This window comes from Sycon ciliatum, chromosome 7 (genome assembly GCF_964019385.1).
Source record: "Sycon ciliatum chromosome 7, ocSycCili1.1, whole genome shotgun sequence".
Taxonomy (NCBI): Eukaryota; Metazoa; Porifera; class Calcarea; order Leucosolenida; family Sycettidae; genus Sycon; species Sycon ciliatum.
The window spans coordinates 5,432,617-5,453,660 of NC_088649.1; the positions used below are offsets into that span (position 1 = coordinate 5,432,617).

General features: G+C 46.6%; 1 protein-coding gene and 3 non-coding genes across 4 annotated transcripts in view; all 4 read right to left on the reverse strand.

The window, feature by feature from the left end:
* LOC135820793 (inositol 1,4,5-trisphosphate receptor type 1-like) overlaps window positions 1-21,044 on the reverse strand; it is a 117,437-nt gene that overhangs the window by 81,022 nt on the left and 15,371 nt on the right. The window contains exons 4-20 of the mRNA XM_065333836.1: window positions 19,996-20,066; window positions 18,904-19,019; window positions 18,180-18,266; window positions 17,844-17,948; window positions 16,673-16,726; window positions 16,090-16,188; window positions 15,089-15,172; window positions 14,624-14,770; window positions 12,224-12,319; window positions 11,604-11,764; window positions 9,254-9,353; window positions 7,377-7,537; window positions 6,880-7,018; window positions 6,137-6,301; window positions 5,463-5,635; window positions 3,073-3,219; window positions 2,428-2,547 (exon numbers count right to left, since the gene is read on the reverse strand). Of these exons, the coding sequence (XP_065189908.1) occupies window positions 2,428-2,547; window positions 3,073-3,219; window positions 5,463-5,635; window positions 6,137-6,301; window positions 6,880-7,018; window positions 7,377-7,537; window positions 9,254-9,353; window positions 11,604-11,764; window positions 12,224-12,319; window positions 14,624-14,770; window positions 15,089-15,172; window positions 16,090-16,188; window positions 16,673-16,726; window positions 17,844-17,948; window positions 18,180-18,266; window positions 18,904-19,019; window positions 19,996-20,066 (2,025 nt within the window). The remainder of the gene's footprint in view (window positions 1-2,427; window positions 2,548-3,072; window positions 3,220-5,462; window positions 5,636-6,136; window positions 6,302-6,879; window positions 7,019-7,376; window positions 7,538-9,253; window positions 9,354-11,603; window positions 11,765-12,223; window positions 12,320-14,623; window positions 14,771-15,088; window positions 15,173-16,089; window positions 16,189-16,672; window positions 16,727-17,843; window positions 17,949-18,179; window positions 18,267-18,903; window positions 19,020-19,995; window positions 20,067-21,044) is intronic.
* Window positions 915-986, reverse strand: Trnag-ucc (transfer RNA glycine (anticodon UCC)). The gene has a single exon. It is a non-coding gene; the product is annotated as a tRNA-Gly (tRNA).
* On the reverse strand, window positions 3,486-3,557 carry Trnag-ucc (transfer RNA glycine (anticodon UCC)). The gene has a single exon. It is a non-coding gene; the product is annotated as a tRNA-Gly (tRNA).
* Trnag-ucc (transfer RNA glycine (anticodon UCC)) lies at window positions 10,483-10,554 on the reverse strand. The gene has a single exon. It is a non-coding gene; the product is annotated as a tRNA-Gly (tRNA).

The window sequence follows — 21,044 nt, forward strand, 5'->3', positions numbered from 1 at the left end:
CAGTATAGTAGGGCTCCAACATTCCACGACAAACATCCTTAGGGCCGGGTTCCACTGCGGCTCCGCTGCTCGCCTTTCGCGGCTTGAAGCGTCATCATTACCATAGTGACCGCGGCTCGAGCTGGAGCAGCGAGGCCGCGGGTCACCGCGAGCTTTCGCTACATTCTTGAACTAAAACTGCGAGCCGCGGTCGCGGCTCGACCTGTTTCCCGTACTTTGCATTGTTTTGTACGCCAGAATTTTAAAATTCAAATTTTAATTCGTTGCGCTGGCCAGAACACGAGGATTTTTTTATTTTGCGCGCGCAGGCAGGTGAAACGTCATCAAAATGTGTGGAGCACGACCGCGGTACCGCGAATGGCGAGTGTCAGTGGAACCGCGCTGCTCCGCTGCATGCAGCCAAGTGCCGCGGAGCAGCGGAGCCGCAGTGGAACCTGGCCCTTACGGATACGGAACAGCGCATTCAAACAATACTCCAATTTCAGAAATTTTCGGCACTCAATATTTTCGGTATGAGGGCAAAAGGCCAGGTTAGGTGAACAGAAATTTTCGGTACAGAGAAGCAGTTCCCTATAGGATTATGTGTGTTAGTGTTTGTTCGGTGTATTGAAATTTTAGGTATGAAGCAGATGCACCGAAAGTACCGAAAATAAAGGTACACCGAAAATTTGTGAAATTACTCTAGTTTCACGGCGCTACAATTTAAGTCGAACCAAAGTGTGTAAAGCGCACATTATTTTCTTGTGATCTTTCAAACACAGTTCCCGGTTTAGTTTATTTTGAACACATTCAATGCAAGCTGAGATTTGAAAGAAGGAGAGAAAAAAGGAGGAAGAAGAGAAACCCAAACACTCTACTGGTACTTGTATTCTTTTCGCAGACTGAGCGACTGAGAGAGAGAAAAAAAAAGCATGTGCGTCGCCCGGGAATCGAACCCGGATCAACTGCTTGGAAGGCAACTATGCTAACCATTACACCAGCAACGCCCGATGATATCCTCTTCCCTCTTCAGAGAACCTACAACCTACATGTACAAGGTCTCGGGCCAGGAGATCGCAGCAGATTGCTGTTGTTGAAAATTACTTGAATGAAATTCGGGCATGTCGGGTTGCGCTTTCATCGATTATCGGGGTCGGGTCATTTTCTGCATTTAAAACGGGTGCCGTGTCAAAGTACTACTGTGGAGAGTTGAAACGCTGTGTCTCTTTGTCTCTTTGTATGCTTTATAGTAGGACCAAGAGTAGATAAACAAGAGTGTGCAACTCCAGCTATGGGGTCTGCGACGGCAGAACTTCACATCACGTGATGAACCCTTGCACTCTAGTGCATGATAGATACTGGGTTGTACGCAGCCCAGCTTTGGGTACAACTCTCTTGTGGTCACTTTGCACTGTTTGCCAGCATAACCTTTTGAACCATGTCACGTGATGTGAAGTTCTGCCGTCGCAGCACAGCATAGAGGTTGTGCAGGCAGTTGCACACTCTTGGGTTATGTACTCTTGGTAGGACCAAGAGTACATAAGCTCCCAGGAGTGTGCAACTCTGCATACGGGTCTCCGACGGCGAAATCTCACATCGTGTGTTCAAAGCACGATTCGTACTACGCACAGCGGAGGCCAGCGTGCGCGTGTCTGCCATGATCATGCTCACTGCTGATGACTGGCATACGCTGAGTGGTTTTCTGTCAGGGAGTGCTGTTTGTCAACTCCATTCGTTGCTAAAACGGGTTGGGAGCGCACAATAGCAACACTACACTACAGGATGTGAGTGTTCTCTGTCGAGGAAGGGTATCCAAAGTTGCACACTCTTGGGAGCCTACTAACTCTTGTAAGGATTGAAACGTACCCGGTGAGTTTAAAGCAATGGTAATCCTCTTCAAGAACTTTCAAACATGGTCAAAATCAGTAAGACAGGACAAGTCACGGCCGAAATTCAAATACCACACGTGCGTGTATACAGCCGAATTTGATGACATGAATACGGAGCGTCATCCGTTGAATTGACGGCGTTGAAAACGGACAGGGTCTGACGAAAAGATAGTCCGTTGTCACCGGGGCTTAACCCAGGGACACTCCATACAGGCCAGAGGTGCTCTAAAGTGTGTTTCAAAAGTATAGACCTCTGGTTTCAAGACCGTCAGGACAACACCTATAGCATTCTATGCCACATAAAACCTGTGATCACTTTGTGCATTAAATTTCTGAAAATCAGTGTTTGTTATCCAATCGCTTAGAAATCTACATATTACGAGAAAGATTGGGGGGAATTGCCAGAGCAACATCCCGAAGAAATTTCTCAAAACGTTCAAACCAAATTTTATTCGAAAAAGTCTAAAAGTCTCTACTTTCGGAACACACTATAACTTTGAGCTACGGTAGTAAGTTGTGAATGCAAGAAAGTTGTAGACTCAATATGAAGTGCACATACCTGTAATACTCTAGCAAGGCTATATCGGCGGGTTCGTCGTCAGCTAGATCTGCCAGCTCGTGCAAGGTGTAGGTCTTAGCCTGTGAGGCAGTGATCAGTACAGCGTCGTCCTCGCCTCGGCTGTTACAACGCAGTGGGATGAACACACATACACGCACAGATGGACGGACGGACAGATGGACAGACGGACGCACACAAACACACACACACACACACACACACAAACACACGACACATGCACACAGAGTATTAGCCACAAAAAGTTCAATTCCAAAACTCAAAGACCATCAATTCCGTGAGATCTACTCGTCAAGTTCAAGCTCTCAAAGTTCACACTGCAAGACCGGCGGAAACCGTTTTGATTGGCCACGGCCATACCCTAGCCTTTCATACTTTCTGTATGATATAGTGGGTATACTCATGATCTCCTCAGTAGTGAACACACATTGGTGGCCAGAAAGTTGGTCCGGCCATGGCCCGACCAACCGGATCGGTTCTGCCGGCCCACATTGATAAAAAGTCAATGGGAACAATAGTGAGAGAGAGAGAGAGAGAGAGAGAGAGAGAGAGAGAGTGAGTGAGTGAGAGAGAGAGTGAGAGAGAGAGAGAAAAATGGTGGGGGGGGGGGGGAGAGAGAGGACGTACGCTGTAGTTAGTAAGATGTCCTCGTTGGCTTTGTCCAGGAGTATGGTCTTGCAGATGAGTTCCTGTACGTGAGGTATGGCTTGGTTGTTGCACACACACAGGTCGGACAGATGGCGAAGGAACCGAGCAGCACCACTGCCCACGGATCTGGTGAGAAAAGAGAACATACACACACGCACACATGCACATGAACACACACGTGAATACACACTCGCGCATGCACGCACGCACACACACACACACACGCACACACGCACACATACATGCACATAATTATGAGTAACTCGGCAAAGGACCCACAAAAGAGAGGATAGTTTTAGTGAAAAGTAGAACTTCCAAGCCCCATCCGAGAAGCAAAACCAAGAATGGGCAATCAATCAAGTTGCCGTAGGAAAAAAAGAAGAAAAAAAACGTGCGTCGCCCGGGAATCGAACCCGGATCAACTGCTTGGAAGGCAACTATGCTAACCATTACACCAGCAACGCAACACATTATCTGTGGCTGATAAACAAAATATCAAGGCGACTGTATGATTTATAACTAGACATAAGGTACGAAGTAGGAAGTAAAGTAGGGAGGTTTCGCTCCACGTAACTAAATCCGTATATCGTACGCGCTGGGGAGCGAGGGCAACTTTCATACGTAAATCTCTGTACGGATTTCCGTAGGAAAACACTTTCCTACGTTGGCTCCTCCGTAGGACTTTTTCCGTATTTATCCATGGCAACGTTCAAGCCGCACGAAACACAAGGTACGCACACTGTACACCACGTGCGAAATAAAATGGAAACGTGGTTTCGGTTCGTGGTGCATGCGGTGGGATGCAGCCAACGCGTCTCCGAAGCAACAAGGCATGTTTAGCAGTCGTGGAGAAATCACGTAGAGCGAAACCCAACAGCTCTGATTTTTTTGATTTTTTACGTATGAAAAATTGAAAATTACATGCAGTTCCTACGTTATTTTCATATGTAATTCCGTAGAGCGAAAACTCCCTATTGACTGCATCACTACCGTTATGCTTTGTGGCCTACCGACCACACAAACATTTCCCACAACAGGAAGGGGTTCCTTCCGAGTACTGATAATAATATATCAGCACTCGGAAGGAACCCCTTCCTAGGGGATTATATTATAATTCCTTGTCACAGCTGTTTCAGTCATTGGGATCTCAGAGAAGCCAATATCAGGAAATAGTGTAAAGTATTTGCTACTCTCTCTCTCTCTCTCTCTAGTATGTATTGATCTCGAAGAACAAACAAGCTGCCGAAAAGCCCAGTGAACACAGGTGTTCACTGAGAGAGTGCATTACGTGGTGGAAGGAGCAAAGGCAAGGAGTGTACAGAAGAGCAAAATCACTAGAAGAAGTAGGGGCAGCGAAAACCCAGGAACGTTTGCAGGAGTTCTAGGTCACAACTCAATTTTCAATTTCAAATTTTTGGGCTTCACGGAGAATTTCTAAGTACAGTGGTCCCTCTATAATCCGGCACCATTTGTGCCACGGAAATCTGCTGGATTAGGGAGGGTGCTGGATTAACAAATCTGATCCACTGCTGCAATGTGCATGAAGAGGACATTTGGCTACTGAAAATTGTGCTGGTTTATCGAGGGTGCTGGATTATAAAGTGCCGGATTAGAGAGGGACGACTGTATTAGGAAATTTGAGGCCACATGCCACGTACTGCTCTTTTCTCTCCGAAACTCAACACTTGAGTTTCGGAGAGAAAAGAGCAGTACGTGGCATGTGGCCTCAAATTTCATAATACAACTCAATTTTGGCAGCTCATTCATCTATTCGCATCATATGGCAGGATTGCATTATGACAAAAACTGAAATTTCACACCCTAGAATGCAACTGTTCTGAGTAACAGCAAGAGTACATGAGACCCAGAGTGTGCAGCTTGGATGGGTGGCTGTCACGGAGGAATTCCGTGATTACATCATTTTAGTGATGCAGTGCGTACAAGCCGGTTTCAAGCAGGTCTCTTTCTGCACAACTGCAGCTCAGTTGTACGCACTACGCCATTTCCCGCCTCAGATCTGCACCAAATATGATGTAATCACTGAATTCCGCTGTGACAGACACCCATAGCAGAAAAAGCCCAAGCCGCACACTCTGGTCTTCATGTGCTCTTGGTAACAGTTGAAAGGATCCCTTGGTGCAAATGTACGAGTTTTCCGCATCCGTAGGAACGCTACCAGTCTCCATGGATCTTGTATTTTTTTTAAACGGGTTTATTCCTGTACAGAACCAAGATCAGGGCTAGGCTTCTATTCAAAACACTTCCAGGTATTCCTATGTATGTCAACACTAGTCGTCGAAAGTGATGGCTGCGGCGAACATTCCACCAACACCGGTACACAAGAGGGGGGGGGGGTTCACGGCACTTACTCTTTGCGATGGTGGCGAATGAGCTGCACGAACACTTCAATGTCTTTCGGCTTGATGTGCTCCTCCAGGAGCTGGCGATTGTTGTTCAACATGGCTGTGACAGTGTCCTCGGCGCAGATGTCATAGCCAATCTGGTTCTGCATGAAACTAAACCTCTTGTTAGCAATGTGCTCCTGCAGGTGAAGGGAAATGAAAAGACACACAAGAGTGCACAGTCACGCTACAGTAAAACCTGTCAAGGTGACCACTCGGATAAGGCGACCACCTGTTCTAGAAGACCACTACAACCAGCACCAAGGAATGCTATTTCCAGTCAAACGACCCTGGATGAGGAGACCACCTGGTAACAGAGACCCCGTATTGAAGGCCCTTTGAGCAGTCGTCTTTAGAGAGGTTCCACTGTATTTGAACAATCGACTTCAAAAAGATAGCCCAGCCCGATTCAACTCAAGGGCTCTTCGACTTGCGATGAAAAGGACGAGATGCAATTAGCGGTAACAAAATTCTCTAGCACAAGTGATAACGGGGGAGAAGAGGGAGAGGATGATTACAAATAGCGACAGCGCATGCAAACGCACAACCGCACACACGTGGGCGTGCGCACACACACACAGACACACACACACGTGCGCACGCACGCACGCACACATGCTCCGCCACTGAACACATCTCACCTGATTCTTGCGGTAGTTCTGCTGTGCAAACTCAATGACGCGGTAGCAGAGTCGACACATTCTCTTCAGCAGCTCATGTTTCTTCTCACCAAGCTGATCAAGCCGTGCCAGTGGAGCGATGTCATTACCTGGACTCTTAAACGGCGACTCCAGAATCAGAAAGATCTAAACACAGAGAATAGAAATCACGTAGAAAAAATAAGAAGGAAACAAAGGAGTTTCGCTGTGACTCTCAGTCACTCACGCTATAATACCCACGCTTGCTGCAGTCTCGAATGGGATTGTCGGTGTTTGACCACTTTGTGGTTGGTCTGATCTAGGCAACTCCCACCTCTGTAAGGAGCTGCATCTGCACCTTGATCCTAGAGGATGGTGGAGTTCCATGGATGCCGAAAACTCGGCCTCCAGCCGAGTCTGAAACGAACCCGTGTGTTCTATTTGCTGCAGCCTATATAAACCAAATCCTCGGAACAGTGTAGTCAGTGTTGTCTGATGATAGGCTAAAACCGTGAAACTCAGAGTTACAGTAGAAACGCTTTGTTTCCTTCTTCCTGTATGTGTATAAGGCTCTGCACCTAGGTATATCGACCACTCTCTCTCTCTGTCTCTGTCTCTCTCTGTCTCTCTCTCTCTCTCTCTCTCTCTCTCTCTCTCTCTCTCTCTCTCTCTCTCTCTCTCTCCCTCCCTCTTTCTCTCTCTCCCTCCCTCTTTCTCGAGCTGTCGCAACTCTCCCACTCTCTTACCTTATCTATGATGTTCTGTTCGCGCAGCAGTTTCTGTCGATCACGATTGGGAGTGCCGGTGACTGCAAATGGATCTTGCCCGCTGTTCTCGATCTTCATGACGAAGAAGATCAGCTCTGTCAGCAGGTTAATGGCACGTCTACATAGCATACACACACACACACACGTACATACACACATACATAAACACGTACACACCATACACATGTACATGTACATGTACATATGTATACGTGCACATACACCCCCCCCCCCCACACACACGCACGCACGCGCACACACACACGTGCGCACACACGCACACACACACACACACACACACACACACACACACACACACACACACACACGCACACACACACACACACGCACACACGGTTCACTAAGCTCCTGTTGTTAGCCAACGCGGAATCAAGTACTAATTAGTGCATCACGTACAAGTAACGGGGGGCGGGGGGTGTAAATAACACCTCTCCTGCATGAAGTACATCCCTTACTTCTTCTCTCCGACTGTGATCGTGAGATCGCCCAGCTTGCGCGCCAAGTTGTTCAGCTCCGAGCTGGCGTCGTTGGCAAAGTCGAGATCGCGGATCTCAGACGTCGAGACGTGTACCAGAGCGAAGGCTTCGCGATCATCACGCAGTGCGGCGGCACCAAGCTGGAATGGACAATACGAAGGCAGGGCAGAAGGCAGGGCAGAAAACTTGAAGAAAAATATAATGTGAAGTCGTGAACACTACACACTATGATGTAAGCCTTTTTTCACCGCCGATGGGCTCCACAGCAAACTCATTAACGACACAGTATTAAATGCTCATAAAGTTCAATGGTCGTGTACAAACCTTGTACGCAACCATATCATGCAACACCACAGTGGAACATTTACTATGGTACCTGCATATGAAGGGCTTCATTGCAAAACGAGATAAATCCATTTTGACCAATTTTCAGGAGGGGCGATTTTCTGTGATCAACAACTGGGTGGGTTTGGGTCAAATCTAACTTAGCAGATGAGAAGAGTAGGGTGATGTATGCAAATACAGGCTTTCTCAAAAATCAGGAGCCATCCATTTTCTCAAGCAAGGTGATTCTTCATTATTTTCGGGCAAAACCAGACCAGTTCGCCGGACTAATCAGTATTATGAGATTAGAAAATACAAGTGCAACGACTTCACTGAGTTCAGAACTCTGAAGGAGCTCAGCAGCAACAGCACTGCCAGCAACAGCGTCGTCCCTCCCTGACGCCTCTAGCATACTGCCCTTTTCAGTTTCGAAAGCGAAAAACAACAGCTACGAAGAAGATGATACAAAAAGAACGAAATGACAACGTAGATGTAGCTGCTACAAAGCAACAACACGAAAACACTGTACTTTGAACTCTGACAACGACATTTTGCACAGACTCAGTTTGTAGTCGCGATGTTTGCCAAGTGCTGCGCCAGCACTCGCTGGCTTGTCACAGGTCACGCTGGCCCGCGCGACAGGATATGTCGCACTTTGCTCGAAAACATCGGTGGTGTTTATCGCGTTTTGCAGTAGAACGTCAACTTCAACGTTGATTTTCAGTGGGATATGTCTCGTTTTGGAGAATTCTTTTTGGCCACCAGATGCAGTGATCCCTACTGATTCGATTGACACCGAAAACGCCATATGCATGAGATTGGCGTTTAGCGCGTTTTGCAATGAAGCCATTCATATACACACTAAGCACCCGCTTTACTTGTACCCACCACTAGAGAGGTTGTGCAAAACAAAGTTTTGTAGCGCTCGACGAATCAGGGAACGACGAAAAAGGCACGGAAATAGGTTCATTCAGAGCTAGCGCGACAGTGGGAACTTCAAGTTTTCCCAAACAGGTCTGGATAGTCACTCCTGCACGCGGATAATGTACCACAGCATGCAGCTGTCATACACTACTGCATCGCAGTATGGAGATGACTGCGAGAAAGCATTTCGTTGCTGAGCTACTTTTCCGTGGAAAGTTGAAGAAATTTCATTAAAAAAATCCGTTACAGTCAGTGACAAACAAGGCCGGTTTAAGCAGCTCGAGGTAGAGTGCTCAATGCACAAATGTGCAGAACAGTATATACACACAGCAGAGGCGAAGGCTGCGTAGCTGTAACTTTTAAAAGTTTCACGCATTTCAGCCATCATCAGACAGCAGCATTTACTATAGAATCGTCTATGAGCAGGCCTACAGTCAGTGATCACAAGAAAACGTTCTCAGAGCCAACAAATTGTTCCTTGATGATGTGTATAGATATAATTATGATTACATAGAACGACTGTGCAGTTTATTTTACTCATTGGAATTTTACAGACAAATTTTGATCAATATTAAATTTTGTTGTGCAAGATTTGTTCCCACGCTCACCTTCTGCATGACGGGCTTCTCCTTCTCCTTGTCGATGGGAATCGTACAGCTGTGGATCCAGGTGTTGGTGCACAGATGACGGAGACGAACGTACGAACCTCTGTACACATACAACACATACAACAGCAGAAGAAACCATAAACGAACACATTACACTCATACGTCGGATATCCGGACCCCGAAGTTATGGGAACCTCGGTCTACCGGGCACGCTTTGGACGAGTTTCAGAGGAAATGTTACTACCCTTTTTGCCACTTTGACTTTGTGTGGAAATAGTGACGTCATATGCCATATCTATGGTCTTCCCATGAAAATGTATGTGATTCGGAGTTACGAATATTTCAAAGTTACAGGCAGTACCGGGTCCCGGACCGCACGGATAAACGAGGTATGAGTGTAATACGTTGCCAAGTGACACTTGATTTAATATTGCACTTTCCGGAGTACGAACCGCACTTTAAACACTCATTATTCACCCAAACAAAGTCGGCACGCTTTAAATAGACCACATAGGTCAAATGAGCAGTGATATACATGGCAGATGTCTGTATTTAAAGCCGACCATTGCTACCCTCGGTAGCCATTACTCACACCAATAACTTCAAACAACGAAGGGGTCACGGGTAAAACACCTTGCGTGGGTGGACGAATACAATTTCTCACCTGCTATTTTCCTAAAACCAAGGGCTTTGAGAATATTCTTGGAACTTCTCAGTGTTACACCTTGCCTAGTTTCTTTCTTGCGCCCGTAATAATTACACCGTATAAAATCAGTATGCCATGTCAATTACAATATCAGTATCACCTTCTCTGACGAGCCTTTGATAGGCGAAACAGCTGTCAGAAGGAAATGTTTTACCCGTGACCCCTTCGTTGTTTGAAGTTACAGATGTCTGTATTTCATGACAAAAAAATCTGGGTGCGGCTTATACTCTAGACAATACGGTACGTAATAGAGGCAGCGCTACACGCCGCATTGACCCACAACCACAGTTGCATACCCTCGACCGGAACCCACGGACCCCCGGTGGCAACCAATAGGAGTAGCCCGAAAAACCTGCCGCACAAAGCGGCTGAACAACGTGCTCTTTTGAGCCTTGGAGAAAAGAAAGAAAAATGAAACGAAAAAGCAGAAAAAGGTCGCACAGCGTGCAACGGAATCAAAAACCAAAGAGATACTAGTATATTGTGCAAAGGTGAAAACTAAAAAATTATTTCAAAAAGCATGTGCGTCGCCCGGGAATCGAACCCGGATCAACTGCTTGGAAGGCAACTATGCTAACCATTACACCAGCAACGCAGCACATGAGAAATGCTCTGCTAGTGCACCAAAAGAGAAAGGTCAGAACGGGTGTGAAGCCACGGATCAAAGGGGGGTTGGTGCGTTCGATTGTGATCTACCCGGTGCATGTACGTGTTCGGGTGGACACTACTTTTGTCTGTAGATGAGTTCCTTTTTCTACACCCAATACACCTAGGCTGTTATTCACTCCCATGCAAAGTAAAATAGACTTCGGACAGGTATGTACCTGGTATGCACAAAGGCGGGCTGATATTCACTCCCATGCAAAGTAAAATAGACTTCGGACAGGTATGTACCTGAGGTATGCACAAAGGCGGGCTGATATTCACTCCCATGCAAAGTAAAATAGACTTCGGACAGGTATGTACCTGGTATGCACAAAGGCGGGCTGATATTCACTCCCATGCAAAGTAAAATAGACTTCGGACAGGTATGTACCTGAGGTATGCACAAAGGCGGGCTGATATTCACTCCCATGCAAAGTAAAATAGACTTCGGACAGGTATGTACCTGAGGTATGCACAAAGGCGGGCTGATATTCACTCCCATGCAAAGTAAAATAGACTTCGGACAGGTATGTACCTGAGGTATGCACAAAGGCGGGCTGATATTCACTCCCATGCAAAGTAAAATAGACTTCGGACAGGTATGTACCTGAGGTATGCACAAAGGCGGGCTGATATTCACTCCCATGCAAAGTAAAATAGACTTCGAACAGGTATGTACCTGAGGTATGCACAAAGGCGTTTTCTATTAGGGGTTGTCGCAAAAGTTTTTTTGTTGTCCCTGAAACGAACAGCATTCGTTTGTGGGGGGGGGGGGGGGAGGGTGCGAGCCAAAATCGCAAGTCGACCAACACTGTACATATGTACATGTACATGCATGCGATTTTCTTCGTCCAGGATCGCAAGCTGCGTTCATTTCAGAGGGAGGGGATCTGAGTACGAAACGAACGATGTTCGTTCCAGGAACGACTAAAAACTTTTGCGACGATCCCGAAGAACTACTTCAAATAGATACAAGAAATGTGAGGGGAAACCACTCACCTGAGTACAAATCCGTCGACATGCGACACAGTGGTGCCGACAAGTTCAAACAGCACATTGACATTGTTGTCCGTGTCTGCGACGGGGACGAGCTGGTATACTGTGGCTGAGGAGCCACGTAGCTTCTCTCGCATCTCATCTTCAGTAGGATCTTTGTCAACCTGCAGCAGCGGGGGGGGGGGGGGGAATAGAGGTGGGTTGGCAGGGAGAAGGGAGGGTGAACAACTGAAAACACGTGCCAATGCACATGATACATATGGAGAACTGCACATGCGAGCACACACATACACATACACACACACCCACATCCACACAGACATGCAGATACACAGACACACACACACACACACATGCACACACACAGACACACAGACACACAGACACATGCACACACACAGACACACAGACACACAGACACATGCACTTACACATACATACGACTCGTACACACAGAACACAGACACATACACAGGACACACACGTGCACGTGCACGCACACACGTACACACACGCACACTTGCCACAAACAAAGCACAAACTTGAAGGGATCTTTCCATCCAAAAACCAATGCAAAATACAAAAGTCTACATCAGTCTAGTGCGCAATGATGCCACACATACCTCAGCAGCTAAATAGAGGCCGGTGGCGAGATGCTTGAAACGGAAATAGCTGCACCAGTGTGCAGCACCGCTGCGACAAGGGTCCACTTGTACAACCTGTGCACATGCACACACGCACATGCACAAACACGCACACGTGCACACACATGCACACACACACATGCACACACACATACACATACACACACACACACACACACACACACACACACAACAGCATGCAGCATGTATCTTACACTACCCATGGATTTGACACCACTGTTACACTGAGGATAGACCTGATTCAAACCCCTTGTTGAATAAAAATCCCCGTCCCCATCCCCTGCAATAACAATGTAAACGAGAAACGTACCTCTCAAGTACAGTACACAGATGTGGCAAATGGGATTTCGGCTTTTGACCTCTGGTTGGTGGATCTGATCTACCCTCCCCCAACATCTAGAAGCCGCATCTGATGCCTGATCATGGGTTGATGATATCCCACGTAAGCGGGAATGTGGTTCTTGACCCGCTCTGTACACAAACCCGTGCAATTTTTTTCGAGTGCAGTTGGTAGCAGATACATTTAGAAAAGCGATCCTGTCAGCTTTTCTATTATTGGTAAGTATCAGGGAGTAGTAAAATACAGGGAGGTGACACGCCACTAATCGTGATTTTTGATGGGTGCCTCGCGCTTGTTTTTTTTTCTTTCGCAAAAAAAGATGATCTGCTGGATCAATCTTGAGTATTTGTTGAAGAACTAATTCCGTGAAAAGGTCTATCCATCTCATGGAACAGCATTTGTTTTGCTCTTGTGATACATCTCTGTCATCGTCATATGGAAAGGTACCACCCTTCCGAAATTCGTCCCGATCGACGGCTTGGAGCAATAGAACGAAGGTGATTTCCTTGAGAACAATACGTGTGCGATTGGAGATGAAAAGCGAGTCCACCGATTTCGAAGTCGAAAAAATCTCTAGGACACCACCCGATCGACACTAATTTCTCCTCAGTTGTGATCAACGAGTACTTTTCTACCTTCTTTGTGATGATGAGCATTTCATATTATGGTATGCTAGAGATTCGGGAGTTCACTTTTCGGAATGAAATGTTCCTAAGTTTGTCAAGGATTGAAATGCGGGCTACGTCGTCGTAAACAGCTTGTATCGACACAGGAAAAATATACGGCACGCAGGGATGTCTCCCAATGTGATACCACTCTTGCTGGACTTCTATCCTGACATAGTGGTAGTTTGGTCGACTACCAAACTTTGTGAAGGCAGACAATTGTTGGAAAATTCTCAGCGCTGAGTTTCTACGGGCTGCAGTAGGAGTTTCTTTGGCGGTAGGTATTTTACTACTCCCTGATCGAGAGAATCCTGATCCGCGCGCGTGTCTACACACTTCGGTACCCATAGTACCCCAATCTCACCCGCCGGGTGAAAACGGTGCTGAGGCAATCGTCAAACTGGCCGTACATGCTCGTGTCACCTCCCTGTATTTTACTACTCCCTGGTAAGTATTGAGTCGATACAGGACAGGGGTGAGTGTGATAGCAGACACAACCATTCCCAGGTCTGTTCTGTCCTCTCCAGCTGAGAACAGGGGTGTGACGTATAATCGACAGCGATGTCGAATCAGGGAAACACGGCACACCCTGAACCATCATCTATACCGTTCAGGTCCGACAACTGTAGTGCATTTCAAAAGTATAGACCTCTAGACTTTTCACATAATTCAAATTTAGCTTGAGCTTGCTGAGAAATTTCTTCGGGATATTGCTCAGGCACTCCCCCCCCCCCCCCCCCCCCCCCCTCTCCCCAATTTTTCTCATCTAGATTTCTAGGCAATTCGATAACAAACGTCCAATTTCGGAAATTTTGTGTACAGCATGATCACAGATTTGATGTGGTATTGATGCTGGCCTTATGGGGTATTCACACGACAGGCACTTGCACGTTTTACAGGGAGTGACATACGAGAAAAGTGACTGTGTGGATTCACACAGTTGCACTCGACGACAGGCACGTTTGCATTTTGAATGCTTCATCGACCAGTAGCCATGAGTATTTCAAATTTTCAAAGCACGCATACAATAATTATCATGCTCTAAAGAGCCGCGTAAAAATCAAGTCTTGTTTCGCGCTTTTTGGTGTAAACGTACTCGTGCACGCCACGATTATCGTGAAAGTGGGCCCCCGGCTCGCTTGCACTTTTCAGCCACTTTTCTCGTTCACAGGTAAAATACCATAGCAACTTTCCGGTGCACGTGGATTTGCCTGTCGTGTGAATACCCCATAACTTTTTTTTAAACCAGACAGAGGTGTATACTTTTGAACCCGCTGTAGCAGCACACGTATCGGGTCATAGTCTTGGACAACCAATTTAAGCAGTCAGGCTGTGCTATGATTCGCCACTCACCTCAACCTCCCACAATGCTTTGGAGCTGGTGGCGTCCGTTTTCTTGGCTCTGCCCGACGTTCGCAGGAAGACATATTTCTTCTTCTGAAACGTGTCCAGGGTCAAGAATTTCTCTTGCTCCGCGTGGAAGAGGCGCACTACATCACCCTGCAGAAGGAGAAAGACATCGGAGATCATAGACTATCACCTGCCCCACTCCCGTGTGAAGATGAAATGCTTGCGGAAGTCGGTCACGCAAACTGGGAATATTCATACAACATGTACGGACAAGTGCCGCGCTCTTTTGCCTATACCGATACGCGTGCACACACGTATACACACACATGCGCACACGCACACGCACGCACACACACACACACACACACACACACACATAAACACATGCACACACACACACACACACACACACACACACACACACACGCGCACGCACGCACACACACAAGCAGTGTATCTGCAGCTCACCCCCTTGAGGATGTCGTCCCGGTTTTCATTGTAGGAGAGAAACAGCACCACCTTCCAGCGAGTATCCGCACACATAGCATTCAGCTGGGAAGCACATACACATACACCACAAAAATCGAAATCAAGTCACATTTCTCAACATGCGAAGACTCTACTGTAGCCATCCATTATATCCATACATCTTCACGACACTCTCCAAACGGTCTCTGGCCTACACCAATCACTAAAAGAAAAAAAAGAGGTAATATCATTCCAACTTTCAGGCAAGGCCCATCTTCAGGAATGAAGATTTCTGAAGATTCCTGAAGATGGGTCTTGCCTGAAAGTTGGAATGATATTACCTCTTCTTTTTTTTAGTGATTGGTGTGGCCCAGAGACCGTTTGGAGAGTGTTGTGAGGATGTATGGATATAGTGGATGTGATCAACAGGTGCGTCGGAAGATATTTTAGTGTGGAACGGTCAGCCATATGAAGTGCAATTTACTCGTGGGGGGGGGGGGGGGGGATGGCTGAGCCGAATATTTTGGCAATTTAGAGCCCAAATCAGAGCATTTTATTGATTCACGGGGTACTTGGGGCAAATAGTGGCACGGTCAATACCGTAGTGACCGTACCGCGTGCGACACTCCTGCTCAAATAGCACTAACACCAATACCAGCAGAAATGGGCAGGACTCCTGGATACTTGAAAGGAGTAGTGTGGGGGAGGAGGCAAATCGTTCGAAGACAAGATTGTATTAGTGATGGTGGCGGTGGTGGTGTTGGGAGGGGTGAGGGGGAAATTTCCTTTCAAATCAAGATCGTGTTGGCATTAGTGTGTGTGCGGGGGGGGGGGGGGGGGCATTTTCTTTTCAAAGACAAGATGGTGTTGGCGGTCGTGGTATTGGTGAGTGTATGTTCCATGGCTCTGATTCCAGGTGGCACGTCACACTCTTCTAATCAACGGTGTTCAATGAGAGAGCAGGCTGGGGGAAGAGGGAGTTGACAAGGGAGGCGTCCTACCTCTTGGCATTCCGGATGGTCGGTGAGGGTGAGCTTGCTGACGTTGAGTGGCTGACCGGCATTGACGGACATCAGTGAAATCACATCATTCACAACAACCTACAACGAGACAACAATACAGACACAATAGCGAGGATTCCCAGATCGACGAGAGTACTCAGCACCACAAGGATGGAGCATTACCACAAAGGCAGAAGAGAACAGAGACAATCGGCTAGGCCATTGTTGTAACGCTGCGTTTCATGCACATAGCAAAGCTAAGGCAACTGAGGACTAGAGGACAAGACAAAGCTAAGGCAATCCTCACACAACTGACGACAGCAATACAACAATACAGGCAACAATAATACAGACATGTAGCTCAAAGAGGAAAGAAAACACGAAGAAAACAACGTTCTCATCAAATGAGAACAAACGTGCGGCTTATACTCCGAAAAATACGGTACTTTTTAGAATAACATTCCTACTTTCTCATGGCACTGCCACCGACGTCGTCTTGTCTGTGCTGAACAGAATTATGACTAGTGCAGCACAGATGCAATGCAAGCTATACCTAAGCCTACCAGATCAGTACACAACTTACGCTGTCACCGGGCGATCGCAGTTTGTAGTAGGGTTGTACGTACAGCCAAGACCCCTGTACAGAACAAATCACAGGACAGCGTAGGAGACAAACAGAGGCTCAGATGCACGAAAAAGAAAAATCCACCGATGTCAACCTCCCCATTCTACTCTTCATACTCGGTGTAGAAGTTGACAACAGCAGCATACAAGACAAACGAGTTCAGATGGAAGACAAGCAAACTCCACCGATGTCAAACTGTCTATTCTAGCTTCAATACTCCATGTAGCAGATAACAGTGAAATAGGGAGCCGCCAATTGCCCAGTGCTCAAACTGATGTGCTAGTAAAGCGATGGAGTACCATATACGTATACATGTACATCTGTGTGCCTATAGTCAATGCTGGCAGCCAAGGGGAGATACACATCTATATTGAAATAGTATGACAGCTAAAGTGCGTTTCAAAAGTCCAGACCTCTGGTTTCAAAAAACCGTTAGGCCAGCATCTGACATCGGTACCACATAAAATCTATGATCACTTTGTGCATAGAATTTCCGAAATTGGGCGTTTGTTATCCAATTGCTTAGAAATTCATATGAGAAAAATTGTGGAAGCTGCCTGAGCAATAAGGACGTTTAGCAACGCGAAAGTTCGAAAGAAAATTCGAGTCTGGGAATGAGTACAGAAACAAAGCTCGAAACTTCGAAAACTTGGACGCGAAGTTCCAGTGATTTGCGAAAGTAACTTTCTCTTTTCTCGGTACGCATTTGACTACAGGGAGTAGTAATTTTACAGCCCCCTGCTTGAGACTGAGCTGCATATACGGTACGGCACTATAAGATTCAAATTACTTCGAGAAAAAGTCATTTCGCATTGCTAAACCTCACAAGTTTTCTTTTTCGAAATAGATTTTCGCGAAACACCACCACCAAAAGTGCGAATTTTCGCATTGCTAAACGTCCTTAGTACTCCGAAGAAATTTCTCAAAAAGCTCAAACAAAATTTGAATTATTCGAAAAAGTCTAGAGGTCTATACTTTTTTGAAACGCACTATAGCAGGTCATTCTGATGAATTTATAGTAAAGAAAGGATACTGCATCTTTTAGTCTAACGTGAAGGAAGATCACCAAACATGATTTAATTTGTTGGATTGGATTGTGGAGCAAAACGTGTTTGTCCTAGAAACTTACCTCGTTTCCCCATTGATCTAGCTGGACTCGCATCGCTTTCTTCTCCATGGCCGCTGGCATCTTCTTGTTGATGGTGAGGAACTTGTTACTCTTCATGTGCAACAGCTATGGTTAGAAAAAAGATAGAAGAGTTAGAAAGGACAGTTGGAAAGGGAAGGCAAACACACAGACAGATATATACACACACACACACACGCACGCGCGCAAACACACACGTGCACACACACGTGCACACACACACACACACGTGTGCGCGCACACACACACACGTGTACACACGTGTACACACACACACACACACACACACACAAACACACATGCAGAGTAGCAACAGACCTGTACTGCGCTGCCGTAGAGAACCTGCTGTCCGAGACTGTCGGCCATCTCAGCTTCATTCTGCTGCTTCTCCAGCTCCACGGCATACTGTGCACACAAACACACACACACACACACACACACACACACACACACACAGATACACACACACACGCACGCACACACACAAATACACACATGTGAACATGAGCACCAGCAAGCATTTCAACAAACACAGTAACACAAGGACAAAGAAGACAGAACGGCAGACAGACAGACAGACAGACAGACAGACGGACAGACAGACAAGCAGACAGAGCAAGAGACAAGCAGACAGAGCAAGAGACAAGCAGACACACACACACACAAACAAACAGACAGACACATAACACACAAACACACACTGACAATAGATAGACACACAAACACACGCTGACAATAGATACACACAAACACGCAACAAAATGATCGTAGTTACTACTAGTAGACATGGCCCAGTTTGCATTTCGAGGATCGTATTATTCACTATCTTTGCTTCCAGGCTCAGCTGCATTTCTCGGTGCCACTCCCATGGTCATACAAGGAAGAGAATAGAACTGAACACAGATGGAGTGATTTGAGAAAGTACTGTTCTTTATTTTCTTTCGTTGGGCTGTTTCTTTCTCAGTGTGTTCGTAGGCACTGTGTCATTCGTAAAAAATAAAAAGCAGCATAGTTTGGCAAGCTCCCAGCACCTCCGACTCACCCGCAGCCGCTCGATAACAAGCTGGTCAGGAAACGTCTGTGCATCGTGTCGCAACGCCTCGATGAACTGCTTCTGCGCGGCGTAGCGAAACATGGGCATCACCTTGAACAGGCAGTCTGTCAAAGAATGCAAACACATACGCGTACACACACACACACACACATGCACATGCACACACGCAAGCACATACACACGCACACGTGCACACACACACACAAGCACATACACACATACACACGCACACACACACACACACACATACACACGCACCCACGCACGCACACACACATGCACACACACACACGCACACACAAACAAACATTATTCCAACACAAACACATCGGTAGCCGGGGACAGGCACGCATCTACAGTGCTCCCACATAATTATAATAGATGAATTTCTGGGATTCAGTCAGACTGACTTTTCCGCACCAGCGAATTTCCGTACGGGTCTGAAAAACCGGACGATTTGAAAGCACTGCATCTACCAAGGCTTTGAATACACACACGCTGTCGGTTTCTTGCATGGCGTAGCACAGTATTACAGCAACAGAACAGTTATGTCTGTATTAGCAGCAACAGCAACAGCAGCATCAACATCAGTACAGTAAGATCGGGCGCCGAAGAACGCAGGGGCTAGAGCGCAGCCTAGGAAAGTTCTTAAATTTTTGATTCTAGCCAGACCGTTCTTATTCACACGCGCGCGGCGAGTAGAGTGACGTCATGACGTTTGTCATGTACATGTGCATAATACATGTAGTGCAATGTACGTGTAGTTCTAAACTAGTGGGTGTCGTAAATGGGAATGACTGTACATGTAGCAGTTACTGTTTACACGTGTACATGACATGTACTCACCTCCCATACATGTACAATGTAGATCTACGTACAATGTAGATCTAGTGTTCTTAAATCTGATAATTCTAGCCTGGACTGTTCTTAAATTTTGCCGGTTTTCCAGCCTGAGTGTTCTTCGGCGAGGTGTTCTTCGGCGCCCGATCTTACTGTAGGTACTAACATCAGCAGCAGCAACAGCAACAGCATCAACACCAGCAGCAGCAGTGAACACAATCAACAAGACAAACCCAATACCTCTGAACTTGACCGGTGGTTTCGACAGTGAGCCGGCATCGGGGCGCAGCACACACCGGTCATCCACCAGACTGCAAGCATGCGTACAACGCAACACAACACCACACAATACACAATGCACAGAGTCAGGTCGTTGAATGTCTCGGTACTCCCTGTCAGTGTTGTGCCATTTCGTCGCACTCGCTGACTGTATATGATCTGGTTACTTTGGTGGACAGTTGGTCATGACTCGTAATATGTCGTCCTTCTCCTTTTTTTACATTAATGTTGGATAAATTTTGAAAAGAAGTCTCTCGGGAGAATTCACCAGAACTAAACAAAACTACACGGGAAAAGAAGATATCAAATATAGATATCAAGGTGAGAGTCTAGAAGTTTGGACGATTACATCGTCATGCTAAGTGTCTGGTGTGGAGTGGCACCACAAGCCCCAATTCGCCACCCCATGCAAAGCACATGTTGATGATGATGTCACTCACTGGTTTACCACACCATGTAAACCAAATAACTATGTCATGCATTGGCTTGTCACTCCCTACAAAGCACATGCGATGATATCATGTGCATAGCCTCTATAGAAACCAGACCAACAATATCGCTGGCTGTCATAGCACTGTGATTCTCCCAGGCCAGGAGCATCGCGGCGCTATTCGACAACCACACAGTGCCAATTCAGCCAAGCTGAGTTGAGTCAACTGCACTGTTCAGCTGGCTTGTGTACACAGATCGCATCATACACACTTACACTTAGCGCAATCATTAACATTTGTTCCCCTGTTGAGCTGAAATCAGCTAAAAACAAGCCGGGCTGACAGTGGTAGGGTATGACGTAAATGTAATGCATGAGTCGTGGCACGACACTACAACATAGTGGCGTGTACTAGTATCTAAACTAAGACCAGTCGGAGATGAAGTGTGTCGCGGGAACAACAAAGCTGCACAATTGGTGACACCTGTGAGCTATCAATCAGCGTTAACTTCATTGTGACAACATCCTTGCAACTATGGCATGCGAGCAGGCAAGTGCAACAGCCGGTAACACTGACGGT